The sequence below is a fragment of the Cyprinodon tularosa genome, unplaced genomic scaffold (genome assembly GCF_016077235.1).
Source record: "Cyprinodon tularosa strain WSP-4 unplaced genomic scaffold, ASM1607723v1 ctg633, whole genome shotgun sequence".
NCBI classification, from domain to species: domain Eukaryota; kingdom Metazoa; phylum Chordata; class Actinopteri; order Cyprinodontiformes; family Cyprinodontidae; genus Cyprinodon; species Cyprinodon tularosa.
This window is the reverse complement of record NW_024039378.1, coordinates 416,987-436,052: the sequence shown is the minus strand read 5'-3', so window position 1 is coordinate 436,052 and position 19,066 is coordinate 416,987. Positions and strand designations below refer to the sequence as shown.

At 37.9% G+C, this 19,066-nt stretch overlaps 1 protein-coding gene across 2 annotated transcripts in view; it reads right to left on the bottom strand.

Annotated features, from left to right (window-relative positions):
* Positions 1–15,985, bottom strand: part of LOC119798687 (myelin-oligodendrocyte glycoprotein-like) — a 153,548-nt gene extending 137,563 nt beyond the window's left edge. The window contains exons 1-4 of one of the 2 annotated variants that reach the window (XR_005282748.1): positions 15,565–15,985; positions 15,400–15,483; positions 15,206–15,311; positions 14,906–15,112 (exon numbers count right to left, since the gene is read on the bottom strand). Coding sequence is in view for 1 of the 2 variants with exons in the window: in XM_038308256.1 (XP_038164184.1) it covers positions 15,082–15,112; positions 15,206–15,311; positions 15,400–15,483; positions 15,565–15,970 (627 nt within the window). In the remaining variant the exon portion in view is untranslated. Of the gene's footprint in view, positions 1–13,876; positions 15,113–15,205; positions 15,312–15,399; positions 15,484–15,564 lie in introns of those variants that run through there. The other variant, XM_038308256.1, reaches the window with a different exon arrangement.
* Positions 15,986–19,066: the final 3,081 nt, after the last annotated feature.

The following is a 19,066-nucleotide window of genomic DNA, read 5'->3' as shown; positions in this document are numbered from 1 at the left end:
TCTAAAAGCAGCAGAGCCCCAGATCCTCCTCTACATATCACGGAACGTCAGGACCTTCAGATAACTTCTCCGTGATACACACCGGGTCCCGGCAACAAGCTTATCAGACATAACAGTTTCCAGCATCAGCTTGGGCCTTACACTGGAGCTTATGGAATATCTGTGATGATACGTGGCAGAAATAAAAAAAACAAAATGGGAACAAACAGGAACAGACACTTAAGAGTCATAAACTGTCAGATGCAGCCTGCTACAGAGACAACATCAACCACTAATTCATATAAACTGGCTTTATTAAACATTAGATCTCTGTCAGGAAAATCCCTTTTAATTAATGACTTTATTATTGACAATAATGTTGATGTTATGTTTTTAACAGAAACGTGGTTACATGGACTTAATGAAGCACATATTCTGTTGGAGTCGTCTCCTCCAAACTACAATTTTCTTTGCGAGAGCAGACAGCAAAGGAAAGGTGGAGGAGTGGCAACATTGTTTAATGACTCACTGAAGTGTAAAAAGGTGTTTTTGGGAAAATTTGACTCTTTTGAACATTTGGCTCTGCAGGTAAAGAGCCCGGTACGAACTATGTTTCTAAATGTTTACAGGCCTCCTAAGTCCACGTCAAACTTTTTAAATGATTTTAGTGACCTCCTGTCTGTGATATGCGTTGATTATGACTGTTTAATTATTGTGGGAGACTTTAATTTTCACGTTGACAACCCTGAAGACAGAAGTGCAAAAGAACTGTGTGACACACTTAGAAACTTTGGTTTAACTCAACATGTTAAACAACCAACACACAAACAGGGACATATTTTAGACTTGATCATCACTAAAGGTCTGAAGATTTCTAAAGTCAGCGTTACTGATGTTGCCCTATCCGATCACTTTTCTGTTACCTTTGAGGGCATCATTTCCAGTGACTCATTTAGCCAAAGAGACATCATAAGAAAACGCACCTTTAAGGAAAATGCCACAGAAACTTTTATTCAAGCTTACTCTGCTACTTCAACCTTGGGGTGCAACTCAGTAGAAGAGCTAGTAGATAACTTTCAGTCTAAAGTCTCAGACATCATTAGCTGCATTGCTCCAATTAAAGTGAAAGTCTTTTCCGGTAAGAAAAAATCTCCTTGGAGAAGTGCTCCAGCAGTTAGAAGTGAAAAAAGGGAGTGTCGAAAAGCTGAACGCAGGTGGAGAAAGACGAAACTCCAGGTTCACTATGACATCTATAAAGAGAGACTTTACAGATATAGCTTACAACTGAAAAATGCAAGAGAATCTTTCTTCTCTGAAATCATTAACAAGAACATTAATAATACTTGTGCTTTATTTGCCACAGTCGACAAGCTAACAAATCCTCCTGTGTCCGTGGCTCCTGAACTCCACTCCACCCGGGCCTGCAATGAATTTGCTAATTTCTTTACTGAGAAAATCCTAAAGATCAGAGGATCAGTTTATACATCCATATCAAGTTCAGTACCAAAGTTGTCTCCAACTGGAATTGATCTTGGCCAAATGTCCCAATTCAGCCAAATAAACTATAAAAGCTTAGAGGAAATCATTCAGCAGCTAAGTTCCTCCTCCTGCTGCCTTGATGTTCTACCCACAGCTTTCTTTAAGAAAGTTTTGCCTGTCATAGCATCTGATTTGACACAGATAATAAACACGTCCCTTCTGTCAGGTGTTTTCCCGCAGTCCCTAAAAACAGCAAATATCAAACCACTGCTGAAAAAGAACAGTTTAGACAAACTACTACTCCAGAACTACAGGCCCATATCAAACCTCCCCTTTATCAGTAAGATTATTGAAAAAGCAGTGTTTCAACAGTTAAACACTTTCTTAGATATGACCAGCCGCTTTGACGTGTTCCAGTCAGGTTTCCGTGCTCACCACAGTACAGAGACCGCCCTTATCAAGGTGTTTAATGACATCCGTATAAATACAGACTGCGGAAGAACCACAGTGCTGGTACCATTGGACCTCAGTGCAGCATTCGATACTGTCGATCACTCCATCCTGTTAGAGCGCCTGGAAAACTGGGTCGGCCTCTCTGGTACAGCTCTCAACTGGTTTAAATCCTACTTAAAGGACAGGGACTTTTTTGTGTCAGTAGGCAACTTTACATCAGAGATGACAAAAATCACATGTGGGGTTCCCCAAGGGTCCATTCTGGGTCCCCTCCTATTCAATATCTACATGCTCCCTCTTGCTCAGTTAATAAAAAACAACAACATCAGCTACCATAACTATGCAGACGACACACAGCTTTACATCACCATGTCACCAGGTGACTATGAACCAATTCAAGCACTGAGGAAATGCTTAGAAGAAATCAATGCCTGGATGTGCCATAATTTTCTTCAACTGAATAAAAACAAAACTGAAGTAATAATCTTTGGACCAATAGAGGAGAGATCTAAAGTTAGCACACAGCTTCAGTCGCTTCAGCTAGTAACCACTGATCAGGCCCGAAGTCTAGGTGTAGTGTTGGATTCAGACTTGAACCTCCAAAAGCATTTAAAGACAATTACAAGGTCGGCTTTCTATCACCTGAAGAACATTTCCAGGATTAAAGGACTAATGTCTCAGCATGATCTGGAAAAACTAATCCATGCGTTTATTTTTAGTCGAATTGATTACTGCAACGGTGTTTTCACAGGTCTGCCTAAAAAGTGGATCAGACAGCTGCAGCTGATCCAGAACGCTGCTGCCCGTGTCCTCACTAAGACTAAGAAAGTAGAGCACATCACCCCAGTTCTAAAGTCCTTACACTGGCTCCCTGTATCTCAGAGAATAGACTTTAAAATACTTCTGTTAGTCTATAAATCTCTGAATGGCTTAGCACCTAAATACATCACAGACTTGCTATCAGTGTATCAACCCTCCAGACCACTCAGGTCTTCTGGCTCCAGCCTGCTCTGCATACCTAGAACCAGAACTAAACATGGAGAAGCAGCATTTAGTTCCTATGCTCCACTTATCTGGAACAAACTTCCAGAAAACTGTAAAAGTGCGGAAAGCCTGAGTTCCTTTAAATCAAGACTAAAAACACATTTGTTTAGGATTGCCTTTGACTGTTCCAGTTAAACAATTCAACAAAAACATGTTTTCTTTAATCCAACTGTTTTTAATATTCTTTTTTTGTTTCTGCATTTTTTATTTTATTTTATTTGTTTTTTATTTTTTCCTACTTGCTTTGATTCAATGTTTTATCTTCCTGTATTTTAATCATGTAAAGCACTTTGCATTGTCTTTGTACTGAATTGTGCTATACAAATAAATTTGCCTTGCCTTGCCTTGCCTTGCCTATGATCCTGAGACAAAGAAACCCCTGGTTGCTGTGAGCTGCTGCTGGATGAAACTCAAGCCTTCCAAATGGAAAGGACAAAAAAAAAGGTTTGCAGCTCTGGCACAATTATGGACAATACAAACAATATGTCTTTTGATAATGTTGATCATTTCATGTGTTTATTGATGAGTAAGGACAAAGCTAACAGGATGAACTGCATGCTACGCTATGCTATACAGAAACATGTTTTGAGCTGTTGTGAAGCTTTGACAACCTTTATTTAACTAAAGGTTTAAACACTGATATAACATAAGTGTTCATGTGTTCCTCGTATGCTCATTACATTTCGATTACCAAGTGTGACCAAGAGTCATTCAATGGAATCTCAATGTGTATTTGCTGCTAGCTATTTCAAAGAGGGTAAATAATCTTATAACTAAAGGTTTTTGGTCCTTGATTAAGCAAATCATTAAATAAAACATTTTTTTGCCAAACAACATTCTGAAAACATTCCAATTTCTCTAAATTGGTGAGAAGCTAATTTGATCATATTCCAAATTCTTCCAGATAAAATTTGGATTTGAACAAAAAATCCATCTTAAACTGTAATATGTTTTCAACCATGTTTCCCCTTCCTCTTTGCACATTGTAGTTTAGTTTAGTTGAGTTTCACTAGTTTTAGTTAAGAGTTTTAAACTGAAATATGTTTGACTTGGAACTGAAGCCTTTTTGTAAATAAACTCTTATATTTTGAACAGAAGTTGTGGTGAATGTATTCCATGTATGTGCAAAATTAACAGTTTGACCGTGATTAGTGCTTGGAACACTCTATTTTATTTATTGTTCTAACACACAGCAAGTAGGACGTGTGTTCATAAACAATATGAGACAGCAGAAATAATATCTCATTAGATAAGATATTTACCACCCCTACCAGGGAGGGCAATAAACATCTTAAAGTATCAGAAATATAAATTTCCTTGCTGGCTGGGAATAGAATATAACAGTTATTCACAACAGAAATATGGCCTCCATCGCTGGATGAGCATTAAATATAAAATCTCAACAGGAGTTATTGGACCTGAGAAACAATGTTTAGAATACCAACTTTAGGGTCATGAAAGGTGGGCTTACCAAGCTGTACAAATATAGATTTCTAAAACTTGATCTTCACGAGTCAGACTGAAACAGTTCAAGATTGAACCATCCATCCATCCATCCATCCATCCATCCATCCATCCATCCATCCATCCATCCATCCATCCATCCATCCATCCATCCATCCATCCATCTCCACTAGCAGCATGTTGTAATGAAGAATTTTGTCAAACATATACATCACTCTTAATTGGTAATGTGATTAAAATATATATATATAAATGGTAAATGGCATGTACTTATATAGCCCCTTTATTGAAGTTAGGAGACTTGACCAAAGCGCTTTACACTACATCCAACGCCACTGTCGCCTATATATATATATATATATATATATATATATATATATATATATATATATATAGTGGGGTTTGGCAACCCTTTACTTACTTTTTAGAACTTGTTTTGGTTAAATATACAAGAAGCTGTTAGAACTTTTAGTTCCTGCTTGGATGTGTTTTCAGTCATAGTAAGTCTGACTGAAAATGACTGTAGATCACTGATTGGGTAGGGGGCAGTCTCAAAGGTCACAACATACATATGTGATAACTATTGTTTGACCTGTTAAAATCATGGTACAATAGGGTTGTTGTGTGGTGACTACTAAAGCAAGTTAACATTAGGCAGGCTTAGCTTATTCTCATTTGGTACCCTCAGTGATTCTAAAAAAAGAAAATAAAAAACAATCCAGTGGAGTTTGTTTCCAAGTTTGAAGCCATTGCGCTCGCCGTCCAGGAAGGTTTTATATATAAAATGTCAGAAATACTGTTGAGTTTGAGGTTTTATACAGTAGCCCATCAAAATCCTGTTTTTGGTTTCAAAACATGAGACAAACGAAGGGGTCCACCCCTTTGGAATGGGGGTCCTTTGGCTTCTTTTGTCAGCCTGCAATGCCCCATACCCGTCTAAGTCTTTGAAAGAGGGGTCGTTTAAGGGAACTGTTGGCCTGTCTGAATAGGAGAGGTCCTCCGCTCTCCCAAAAAGGGGGGAACCCCTCCGTCCATTTCTATGTGCATGTTTTCAGAACAAAACAAAACAAGGGTTTGATGGAGTACTCTATAAAAACCTTTTGAATTGAAAACGCTTTCTGGATGGGAAGCAAAACATCTTCAGACTTGGAAACAATTTTCTTTTTTTGTAATTACTATAACCTGGATGGCTGAGAATCTTCACCAGCATACTTTCAATGATAGGTTTCCCATTTTAATCACTAGTGTTTTGTTACTTTGGTCAGACCTGATTTACCCTGTCTAATTTGGTCCAATTTAAATAATGATGTACAGTACGACTCAACTAACCAAATGATGGCATATACAAACACTGAACAATATGCATCTTGATGGAATATTTCCACAGTTTTCTAACCTGTAAATTTTAGGATAATATTTACTACAAGATTCTTGCTTTGAACAAAACAAATTTCAAATTCAGTTTGCTTTTGTATACTTAAATTTGATAAGCCTGCTTTAGATGTCGCTTATTTTACTTTCCAAACTTATAAAGTGGGTCAATCTTTCTATTTTAGAGATCATGATCAATACCTGGAAAATTCTAATGTCACATAAACTTCTAAACGTACAGATTGTATACTCTATATTGATAAAAATCATAAGACATATCTAAGTTTAGAAAGTTTAGATAACTTGCCAGAGTAAAATGTTAAAAAAGAGAGGAAATCACTTACCGAGCACAAAACACAGTGATGTGAGTGCCATTCTGACAGCAAATGATGTTATCTCCTTCTAACTCAGCACTTTCTATAACTTTACCAAACACAGGATGTCATTGCAAAAGTGTGAGGAAATAAAAAGAAATATATTTCCATGAGTATTGTTTTGATGTGGTAAAAGCTCTTTCATCTTTAGAAGTTTTTGTTCTGATTTATGCATATTTCTTTTCTTTATTTTTTCTGTGTTGTTAAATAAAACTCAGCAACATTTGCTGCTGCAATGATGTTTTTGTGCAACACCTTTGTCAGAAAAATCCCGTCCAGGTCAGGTTTACCAGTACTACTGTCTTTTTCTCTGCACTGAAAACCACACCTGTCATAAGAACTCTGCACGTTTCAGAGCTGAGAAACAGTAAATGAGAAATAGCTTTAATGTGTTTTAACTTCTCAGTATAATGTGTGGCACGGTGGAGGACAATGCTAAATCTGTTCCAGTCAAAAAAAATCAAAGTAATAATATCAAAGTAGTTGTTTTTAACAATATTTAACTTATATCTTTCAGGTTTAATCTATTTTCTCTCACCGAAGTTGTGTTTAATACATTCTGCATTTGGGTAAAGAGTACAAAGATTCTGGATCTAAGATTAGTATATCATCTGCAATTTTTACAGGTATCAGTTCAGTTAGATGATCACTGCAAATGTTTCAATACATTGTAAAAAGCCAGTATAACACAAGTTTGAGTTTCTATCCATTCTCATCAAGCCGTGGACATGTGGTCCAACTGCTCCAGTGAAAATATCTTCTACAATTCATTAGGTTTGAAGAGTCTCTAACCTTGGAACCCAAGGGTGGGTGTGCTTTTTTTTTTTTTTTTTTTTGGAGCGACATAATCCCTTGACTCCTGAATTTGTGGATTATGATAGTGGGGTTGTTTTTTTCATTACCTCCTTCAGTTGGGATAGAGGTTGCCACCCTGAGATGCTGATAGACTCACCCCTATTGGGCAGGAGCACAGTCCAGGTTTGATAAGCCAGCAGAATCCAGGAATCAGTCCAGAACAGACCAAAGCAAAACTCAGGATCCACAGGGAAGAAACAGGTCACAATCAGAACAAAGATCAGAACATTAGAGTTAGTCACACAGAAACAGATAAATAATCTGGCACTGGAAGCTGGAAAACTCACAGCATATATAGGAGTTGGAAACAGATGGATCAAATAAGCAATAATGAAAAACCGGACAGAGCTAAACAGGTGAAAGGAAGGAGCAATCAAGCCAGCCTCCAGGGTCAGGATCATGACAGATTCAGATATTCATTTGCAATGTTTTGTGAGGTTTTATTCCAAATCTTAATAAATTTATTGCCCAAAGATTTTCCTAAGTAAAATCAAAGAAGTGTCTTACCATGACTATGAAGCTGATCCCAGTGAGAGGTTAGTCCCTAACTATGTAGGGGCAGTGATAGCAAAGCCAGTCCAGGGACTGACTGCAGTTCTAATGTAAGGTGCCTCAGTCGAGGTCAGTGACGGGTGTACCTGACATGCAACAACCATACCATGCATATTGCTTTAGACTATATTAATTAGGCTGTGTGTACTTCCAAAAAAAAGAAAAAAAAATCCACCATCCACCTTCTTTTTTTTCACAACTTGAGTAGTGGCCATCTGTGACCCTTTTTTATCAAACATTTTTCAACTGATTATGACCTATTTTGCCGCAGTTACTTATAGTAAAGATGGTGATAGATCCAGTCAGAGGCGTCTTTAAGTGTGGACTTTCAGGATTTTATTTACTGCCAATTTAACAAAAAAATCTGTTAATCTGTAAACTGGATAGGGTAACCATGACAGCTAAGGGGCAGAGCTAAAGGCGTTGTAAGGTAGATGGACATGAGGCTATAGGGAAATGATATAAGTAGGATGGGGCAGCTTCTGTAATCTAAGATCTAAACATGTAGATTGTGTCACGTCCCACTCATAGGAACCAACAAAAATGGGAGACAGACGAGCAGATTCAAACAATAATTTATTTTCTCCCAATTATGCCATTGAAGAGCTGCTCTGCCAGTCAGAGAGAAGTGTAGATTAATGCTGCCTGATCCGGTCTGGTCTGGAGGCCAAAGCAAGCAGGGCCAATGACTGACTGGACGTCAGTATTTACCGTAACAGCCATCAGGTGCTTTCAATTAGCAGCCCCCATACAGTACTTGCTTACTGAAAAGAACAAAAATCCAACAGTGAAATGGCGACACCTACTGGACAGTAGGGGATCGTCACAATTGACAGGGCCAATAAAATGAAACGATGCATTTTTTCTCGAGAATCATTTAGATACAAAACAGCTGAAAAAGTAGGTAGAATACATAAGCTTTATTTTTATTAATTACAAATGCCTGTTTGTTATAGGTTCACATTGAGACTGAAAGTATCAGGGCTAAAAGTCCCAGTTCATTTTGGAAAGAAAGAAAAACTACAGCAGAGAAAGTAAAACTATTACTTGTTCATCAACTTGTTTGTTTTTCCAAAAAAATCCCCCCCCCCCCAAAATACAAAAAAAAAACAAGAGATTTTGATCACACCTCAGAAGGTATAAATGGAAATAACATACTGATGTGAACATAAAAGTGATGATGCAGCTTAGTATTATCGATTAATCTATAGGGCTGGCTTAAATCAGTGTCATTTTAGAGAAATTGTAAACATTTCTTGAGAAATATGAGATAACTTCATAGCTTAAGATATTTCAGAGAGGCATTGTTATTGTTCAGGTGGGTAGTTTCAGGGGATTCCCCTGACACTGCCATCTCATCTTTGCAGCCGAAAGGTTTGGCATCATCTGAGCTCTGGTGGATCAAAATTCCCCAGGAAAACACAACAGGTACTTTTCCAGTAAGATCAAACAACTCGATTGATTTGATTTCGAAGGTAAAAATAAAGCAAAAAAGACTGTTGGTCAATAGAGGCGTGCAAAAACAGTCTCACTACATCAACTATGTTAATGAACACGGAGTAGTATGTAGCTGTAAAGGAAAGCAATATGTGGGTTTTAAAAGGGTTTGTAAAGCAAAAGGCGGTAAAGTGTGGCTTGTGTTTCAAGCTCCTTTACTCTGATACCACCAAATAAAGTCTGGTACGACCAACCAAAAGTGGTGAACAGTCATTCATTAGAGAAGCTATAAATGTCCACAGCTCAGGTTAGGAGACCTGTCCATAAGAGAAGTGTTTATTCTAAACTACAAAAAGATGGTTACTGCAGATGAACAGAGTAATTAGATATCCATTTAAGGTTTGCCTTGTTGGCCAAATAACAGATGCAACCAGAGGCCCTTTGAAATGCTTTGTTCAACTGTAAGGATGAGCAAACAAGTGGAATACATAGTCGGTCCTAAGGGCCATTCATCTGCATTAGATGTGATGGAGCAGGATCAAACCTAAAATCTTCAGGAGACTGACCCCTGGTTGGAGTTGGACATGCGTGGCCTAGAAAGAGTAGGACAAAGTGTTTTACCTGAACACGGGATTACAATGAGAAAGCAGATACCATTTGAACCAATATAAAATGTACTGCAATGCCCGCAGTTTAAATATAATAGGGCTAAATTAATTACATTAAAAAGCTCCTTTATGGTTAATTTATTTATTTTATTTGAAAAAAAATATTCATTTTGAGGTGAATAACTGTTTAGGATAAAACAACGGACACATGGAACTGACTGAGAAGAAGCAGACAGAATATAACTTGAATATGGAAATCAATTAAACATTTCAAAGTTTATTTTACTGCAATAAATATTCACCAGCATAAATGTTATTGCATATACAAACAATAGATAAAGTACAAAACATAATTTGTTTCTATGATTTATTACTGTGGTATCTTTTCTTTTTTCATCTTACTGGAATACATAATTAATACACATTTTCAAGAATTCATTATGTACACATAAAGTCATTCCCCCACAGACAGATCTTTACTTCTTCATTTTCCATATTACTTGCAGTTATCAGACATACTCTGATATTCTAGGCTGGCCAGCCAAACTGACTTTGACATGACGTAAGTCAGTCTGGTAGACCAGACCACATGAAGCTGATTATGATTTGTTTTTATTTCTGTAATGATTAAAAAGAATCTCCCCGTGATGGAATTTCCCATTTGAAGAACCCTGGCAATGTATTAATTTGTTTTTTGAAATTTTACCATCAAGTGATGCCTGTATCCATGATACCAAAGTTTCAACAGAGTCTTATGTTGGGTTGAAAGCAGGGACACTGCCTCATTTCCAGTTTAAAGCATTAAAAACAAGAAGAAAAAGGAGATCAGACACAAATGAGAGGCTTTGTTAGTTAGCAGGTGGCATCTGTTCCTTCCTGCAGGCAAAAGGTTTGCCTTCATTTTAGTTTCGGCTGATGTAAATTCACCTGGAATATGAAACACCACAGGTACTTTTCCCAGTCAGAAAGAAAAACCCTAGATTGTTCACAGTGGTAGTGATTCAAAATTTCCCCACTTTCTTTGATCAGACCTTGGCTGGTCCCCTACAATTCCTTTCTAAACATCAATCTTTGTAATAAAATATTCTGTCATGTTTTTTGGACATTACCATTTAAAGAGGAGCGTTATCTCCTGGTCAGACCCTGTAATTCAGAGAGAGGATGGAGTAAGAGTAAAAAAAATATGCACTCCCACTGGAAGGAGGGGGTCAAATCAGTGGCTGGAAGTTGGAGGGGATTCTGCTGGGTGTTGCAGGAAAGTGGGCTGCCATTCAGCTGCCATTTGACTGGGAAGGGCCACACTGAATGGCTTCTACCGTAGATTTCAGTCGACAATGGCTTGCTAATATACACTGGGCCTGAAGCAAGGACCAAATGATGGCCTATAAAAAGGTTGCTCTGGTATCACTCAAGTAACATCATGATGGATAAAACTAAAGAGGTTTCTTAGGACCTTTGCAACCTTACCCCCAAAACACCAGACGTGATTTAGACGTTTTTTAGGCTAAATGTGGTCGGTCCGCCATAGTGCTGATTGTAATGCAGTGATATTTGTTGAAAATTGGGCTGTGATTGTTCAGTCCTCTTTTTTCCAACTATTGGAAGATAACGGCTTTTCACCTCTCACTTTTCAACCAAATTCAGACATCGTTTGGACGTGTTACCTTTTCAATGTTTTTTTTTAGATTAAAAAATGTAGGTTCATAAAAGAGAAACTGAGTCCACACAGAAGAGGGATTTTTTAACGGCTTCTGCAGAAGGAGAGAGCTACATTCAGCTACATCTACTCTCTGGTGGGTTTCCTCAGCAGAAGCCTTTTTATTAGCAGATCATAACACATGGAGTGGGTTAGAAAATAGAGTGTTCTTCTGACAAGGCAATTGATCAGGTCATAGGACAAAATGCTCCTCTGATTGAATCACAGAATGGAGTGGTCTCCTGATAACTGTGATTAGCCTTGCACAAACATCAGCAATTTTCTACCACTGTTGCATGACAGTTTGCAGTAAACAGAGTGAAGCATCTTATTTCTCCAATGTTCCATATGCACAAACAATAACTTTATAATCCTCATTGAATAAACCTGAGTTTTTTCAACCAGTTTTTGCTCGGTGTGTAATGATGGCATTGGTTACAGAAGGATTTCTAAATTTCTGAATGTTCCACTGAGCACTGATGGGACCATAATCCAGAGGTGGAAAGAATATATCATACATGTAAATTATTTACATTTATAATTTATTGAGATATTTTACATTTCCACAGCTTGTTTATATACATTTGTGTTTCTTTAGAACCATGAATTATTGCACACTGACCTGTTGTAAGCAGGGATGCTGTGGGTCTCTATGGAGTCTGATCAGCTGATAACTGGTCATTATCTTGGGTAAGAAAACGCTGATAATCCCTGAAAATGCGTTCCCCTCTAATTCTTCCATTTCCAAATGGTGCCTCTTTATACAGAAATGGGTATTAAATGCCTGAGAGTAACTGATGTAATCTGGCTTCAGTTGCCCTCAGTCACTATCTGTGTCCCTCTCTCTCCAAAATATATGCAGATGTTCGATTGCAGTAATAGGCGGCACATTTTCTCTCCAACATTGTTCGTAATAAATCAAAAACTTTGTGTGAAAGCCTATGTATGCAGTTTTCAGGTCCTGTTTTTTGAATACACCAGCTCTAGAAATGAGACGGTCAGTGGAGCACAAAGCTGTTCCTTTGGGCAATACATCTGCATCAGATGTGATAAACCTAAAGCCTGAAGGAGACTGATCCATGGTTGGACATGCCTGGTCTAGACAGATTAGGAAAGTTTGTTACCTGAACATGGGATTATCATGACATAGGCACATATCATATGAATCAGTATAAAAATGTAGTGCAATAATAACAGTATGACTATAATAGAACCCCAATAGGTTGGCTTAAAAACGCTCCCTTAGCAATTTCAAGTTTATCTGTAAAAAAGTTGATATTTGGGTGATTTACACTTTAAAATAAACTACAGTAATAGAAACAAGGAGCTGATTGAGCAGCACTAGACAAAAGATAATTTAAACATTTTAAAGTTTGCTTTATTTTAATAAATAGTCAATAGTAAATAAAAATTGAAAAACAAAAAAGGCTTTTTTTAAGTTTTCTTGTTATTCATACTTTATAGAAAACATGGACAAGATTATTTACAAAGAATCCATGAATCTTTAATGAACCAGCATTTGATTTAGAGAAACATCTTTACTTTTTTAATTTAAAAAATCAGTTCCTTTATCAGACATGTTCTGATCCGTCTGTTCAAATACTTTAAATCATTCAGTGTCGGTTAAAATGCTTTAAGTTTTCAAATAGAAAAACTTCAGTTTTCAGCAGCATCTCCTTATAAAACAGTTCATTAGCAAGTGACCTGTCACCTACATTCATAAATTAATGTATTTAAACTAACCAGCCTATTTACATAGGCTTCTCATCACATTCTGATCTACAGATCTGTTTTTCTTTTTTTTTTTAAATGTTCACTTTCCTATAAAGTCTTTTCTTTTTCTTCTATCAACACCCACATTATCAATGTTTTTGGCCTCTTTCCCAGTCTAGTCCACTTCTTTTTTTTTCTCTATCTTTCCTCCATGTTAGAGGTGGTGTTCATATCTCCCGTACTTTGCAAAATATCAGATGGAAACAAAGAGATGTTGCTCTGATCCACCTCCAGCCGCAATAAGGCAGTACAACAGCATTTAAAGTGTAGAATTAAAAACATTGACGGTTCAGCTTTACAGACCGACTGTTTGGAAACCCTCCCTAACCTGGTCGCTTCAGCCCGGCATTCAAAGCAAGCTCTATTTCTGCTTGTGAGACAATGCATGTCTTCACCTGCCTGCAGGTCTTCAGGGTGTCAGTTAAATGGTCAATATGCTAATAAATAATGAGAGTAGTGTCCTGACTTTCAGCATTATGGGAAAATATGCCTGTGAGAATCCTGAACAGGCTCAAAAATGACATGAAATGCATTAAAAGTGAAAGATGACGGAAACCAGATCATTTAGTCACGGGGTTTCCCATACCACTGTTATGCTGACAACACCCAGCTCTATCTGTCATTTCCAGCTGATGACCACACGGTCTCAGCACGCATCTCAGGGTGTCTCTCTGACATATCAAAACAGATGAAAGCCCATCACCTCCAACTGAATTCTCTCAAAAACTTAAATGCTTGTTTTCCAAGCCAATCCAGTCACACACCAAAATACTCCTATCCAGTGTGGATCCCTGTCTCTGACTCATCTCATAATTGATGACCAGCTGACATTCCAAGATCCTGTTACCTCCGTCTCTCGATCTTGACCCTTCGCCCCACTGAACATAAGAAAGATCTGGCCATAACCTAACCCAACATCCCACCCAGCTCCTGGTGCATTCTATGGTTATCTCCTGCCTTGCCTATTGTAACCCAATCCTGACTGGTCTCCCAGCCTGTATAATTAAACAAGGCGGCGCGTCTGGTGTTCAATCAGCCCAAAAAGTCTCACGTCACCACTCACTGGCAGCTTCACTGGTTACTGCTGTCTTCGTCAACCCTCTAGCAAAGGCTTATGTTGCAACTCTGTCACTTCAGTCATCAATGGACTTTCGTCTAGCAGGGTCTACACCACGCTTAAGACAATCCAGACTGTTTTCATGTGATGGTGGAATGACCTACCAAGCACTACAAGAACATCAGCATCCCTGTTTATCTTCAGGAAACTCCTAAAACCCACTTCTTCAAAGAGCATCCCCAATTCTAACTCTTAGCCATAGCTCTGTACCCCTCTACTACTCCTTCTGCACTCCCCTCTCTTTGCTGTCACCAGTGATTCTGACGAGGGATTTTCCTCTAGAGAACTTACTGTCATAGTGTTAACTGTAAGATTGTGTTTACTTTGTAAGTGGCTTTAGATAAAAGCCTCTGCTAAATGCATAAACATCTAAACGTAACAGATCAGTTGTGTATAAAAACATAATGATAGTACAATAGAAGAAAACCCCCGATATAACTCAATTTTAAAGTTTGAACAAACAAAAAAGATGAGTTTCTTTTCAGGTCTAAAACATCATATTTTTCTCTTTCCTGGACATAAATCCAAAACATCTGATGATTCCTTCAGAGTCTGACAGCAAAACTTTTAGAACCTTCAGGAGACAATTAAAAGTCCAGAGTCAAACAAGGAGTCTCTCATCTAAGGAGGTAAAATTCAACACTGCACTCTATCAGCTGATGACATCATCCTTTGACCCCTCCAGCTGCTGAGTCAGATTCACCTGGTTTCACCGATAGGACTCTGACTGATCACAAGGACTGTGTCCATCTGCAGGATTCTGCTGCCGGGTAGAATCTGAATCCTGAGGAAGCTGCAGGAGAGAAGACTTCATGGAGCGTCCATCTATATTGATCAAGGGAAGGTCTGCCCTTGATCAAGGCAGAATATCTTTTGAGTTTATGCCTGAATTAGGGGACTCTTCTGAAACCTTTAAAAAGCAAAGAAACAAGATTTTTTTTATTATTAACTAATTTAGTAATGGAGGAAGAAGAGTTGATGGGTTATACTCTTTCTTACTTACTTCTTGTACTTTTTCAATTTGCAGACAAAAACTGAACTCAGCGAAACTATAGAGAATATAATTATACTAATAATGGGAAAGAAAAGCATCATCCTGGATCGACCACCTGAAATTGAAGAATAAAAGAAGTCAATAATAAAGCAGAATTTGGTTATTAGATGCTGAAAGGTCTTTGGATCAACCTGCAGACTCACCGGTACCGACGGTCTCATTCTGAAAGGCTGGAGTGATTCTCTGAGTAAATGTCTCTGCTGTCGTCGTTTGAACAAAGTCCGGGTCTGAAACATCAACAGGATCCATTAGATTCTCCAGAACCAAATAAACCAACCAGAACCTGCAGTTTGGAGCAGTTTCCTCACCAACAACCAGCAGAACCTCTGCTTCTATGCTCAGGTTTGGGATGAAACATCTGAACCTCCCGTTATCCTCCAAGCTCACGTTGTGGATCCTCAGAGACACGTCTCCATGTCTCAGTCCTTCCGACAGAGACGTCCTCTGGATGTACGTCTCCATCATCATGTCTCTGTCCATCTTCCTGAACCGGTGCACGTACACGTACTCCACACGCTTCTGTGGGCCTGAGGCCTTCAGGTCCGGTCTGGACCACTCCACTGTCTTCTCCATGGCGTTCCAGTCAGGATTCACCTGACATGGAAGGATGACATCATCTCCAGGAGCCGCTATGATTGGTTCAGATGAAGCAATCAGCTGATAGTTACCTGGAAACACCGGAAAGTTTGTGAAGTTTTTGTAAATATGAATCATGTAACAACAGGAACATTTCCTCAACCCATCAACTTCTGTATTCGGTCAGTCAGATGAATTTAGAAAAAAAATCCAATCACAATTTGAGAACCTTCCAGGAAGTATTTCCAGCAAGGAAGGTATTTTTTTCCAGGAAGCTGTTACAGTTTCCATAGTGTCGTGATTTCCATTTGAATTCCTCGAAAATAAGCAGATCGGCACAGATATTCATCAAAAGGCTTTTCCAGTTTAAACAAAACAGACAAAGAAAAAAAAATCCCTGAGCGCTTCCTGATCCAAAAGTAGAGAAAGATGAGCAGTAAACAGTAACCCTTAGATGTGTTTCAGGAACAGGAACCAACATCTTCAACATGATAAACCCGTTGAACTGTTAACTGATGACAAGCTAATTAGCGAGAATAAAACCTCCTCAGGCTCTACTTGCTTCAACCTGCCTCAGCAACTGATCCAAATGACTTTTTATCACTTTGATCTAAAAGAAAACCTTTGTTAAATATATAAATATAATTATTTATATCAATCATCATAATTTATCTCAGTAGTCAGATCAATTATGTTCCACCAACTGTCCTCAGCAGGGTCAACTGAGGTAATAGATCGATGGAGACCATGGATGATAAACCTCACCTCTGATCCCCTATCATGGTCTATAAATAAATGCTCAAAATGACAATTATTGTATTTACAAAAAGGCTTTTAGTTTTTTATAAAACATTAAAATCAGAAAAATCTCATGTTGCTGTTTACAGATTAATGTTCCACAGTAATGTCCCAGCTGGATGCTGATCTGGTTTTATTCATTAATTCACCAAAGTCTGTTTTCAGATCAGATCCATACATTCACCATGACTCAGCTATTTTACAGCTGATATTTCTGTTTATTGTCATGTGACTCAGGTCTTTCTCTGCTTATTGCTGATTAATACCATCTGAAAAGGCTGAGTCATTATGATTCACATGCTGACTAACTGAATGATTCAAAGGAGCAGCTTTTTGATGAAAGGTATCAGGGACACTTTATAATGCAGGACTCTGACCCTCCTGTTGTTACTGTATCTGGACCCAAAGGTTTTGTTAGGTTTTCATATTTTGCTAAAAATTAGCCCAAACATAAATGTGAATCTCATCTATTTATCTATTGTTGAAACTGCAACAGTAATAAGAGATGCAATAGATTGATGGACAGGTGCCTTTTACTGCCTAATTTATAAAGTGCTGAAAAACTTTAGCAGCATAAATGTCAGCAGTGATACATCATGCTTCACTAGTTTTCACAACTACAATTAGAAAGACATCATTTACACTCCTATGTGTCCATCTACAGCTGTATTAGCAAAGATATGAAAAAATACTAATATAAGGCTGACATTTATGATTGTCAGATATCCAAATTGGCATAACTGGATAATTGTTTCAGTGATTTTTATCCTCCTTCAGAAGCAGCAAAATATAACGTTGAACTTTGGCATTTCTGTTCTTCTAAAATATTTTGAAGATTTATTATATTGTATACCAAAGTAAATAATTTTCATCACTTTAAATCTGGAGTTGTCCCTTTTTCTGTCTCTTTGTTCTATTAAAGAACATCTGCTGTATCTGCTAATATAATGATGCCACACAAATTATTTCAAGTCTCAGAAGGATTTATTTGATTTGGTCTCGATATCTAGAACCTCTGCAGTCTGAAAATGTCCTGTTTAATAAGAAAATGACAAATCAGTTAATTTTTAACTGTAACTCTGAGTTATGGTCCTCTGAAGGCCTGAACTGAATTATTTTGTTTGTTTTTGTAGTAGTAAAGAAGTAAAAATTTTTTTCAAGAAGTACAAATCTTTCCACCCCTTTTATAGAATAGAATAGAAAATCCCTTTACTGTCCCACAATGGGGAAATTTACAGCAGCAGAAAGATTATTGAAATGGTCACACAAATGAGGACCTTAGAAAAATGTATAAGAATAACATAATAGGGAAGAGTTAAAAAAAAACAATACAATTCTGTAAAGTGTTTTAACAATATAAAACTGGAGAATAAATAACCAATATGCAGCTATGGACATTTTTACAGTAATGGATATTTGAAAATAGCAGCAACATCAGAGATGCGCAGAATGACAGCAGCAGGTTATTTAACTGACTAAGGTTTCTATCATTACATTTGATTTTATTAGTTCCTGCTCCCGGTGGTTGGAACCTTTATTCCATTCTGGATTCTTGTGAGTGTAGTCTTTGTTCACTTCACAATAAAAAAAAAATAAATAAATACACAAACAGTTTTGAAAACTTCGGTTTTCATTCTTTTCCTGCTTTGTGTGTCAACTTTCACGGTTGCTTAGCAACAGAGCATACGGGTGTAAAACCCGCCGAAGGGTAGACCTGTTCGAAATTACAGCCAAAACACTTCCGGCCTCCTTATTTTCAAGGACTTCGAAGGATCCAGTCTAGGTAGACCGCGTCCTTGGAGGATGCAGCCCAGGATTTCGAACAGAGCCAACTTTTAATTCATGATAAAACAGGAAGTAGTTGCTGCTTATATTCCACTGAGTGTTTTCCTCTCCTCCAATCATCTAGCTGAAGACGCAGTGAATAGCCAATCACATTACACCTCAAAGTGACCGATCCAATGAAGTCACACCGGTAGGCGGGGCTTAGGAGCAGCGGGAGAGAGAAAAGCGCTGAATAAAATTGGCAGCTGCACATGTTCCGAGTAAATGACCAGGGAAAATTAAAATAAATTTGCCTATTATTGTTGGGGACTGTCCCAACCATAGCAGTTATTCAGACAATTCACCCCTTAAAACTCCTGAAATGGAGTAAACAATTAGCATTGTATTCTAAAAGACTACTGAAATCAAAGTCTTTTAACATTATTATCACAACTGTTAATGTTATTCTTTTAAAACTAAGAGTTTTTCTGAAACAGTTTCCCATCAGTCACATTTAGTAGAACCATATCCTTACCTTTAACAGGCGTCCAGATAAAAAACAGGAAGAAGGTAAAAATAGAAAATGCTGAACGGTCACAGGAAACCTGCAGCTCTCCCATCTCAGCACGTGGAGTAAGTTCCTATAATACGACGTAGGGCGTCGTTCCTCTC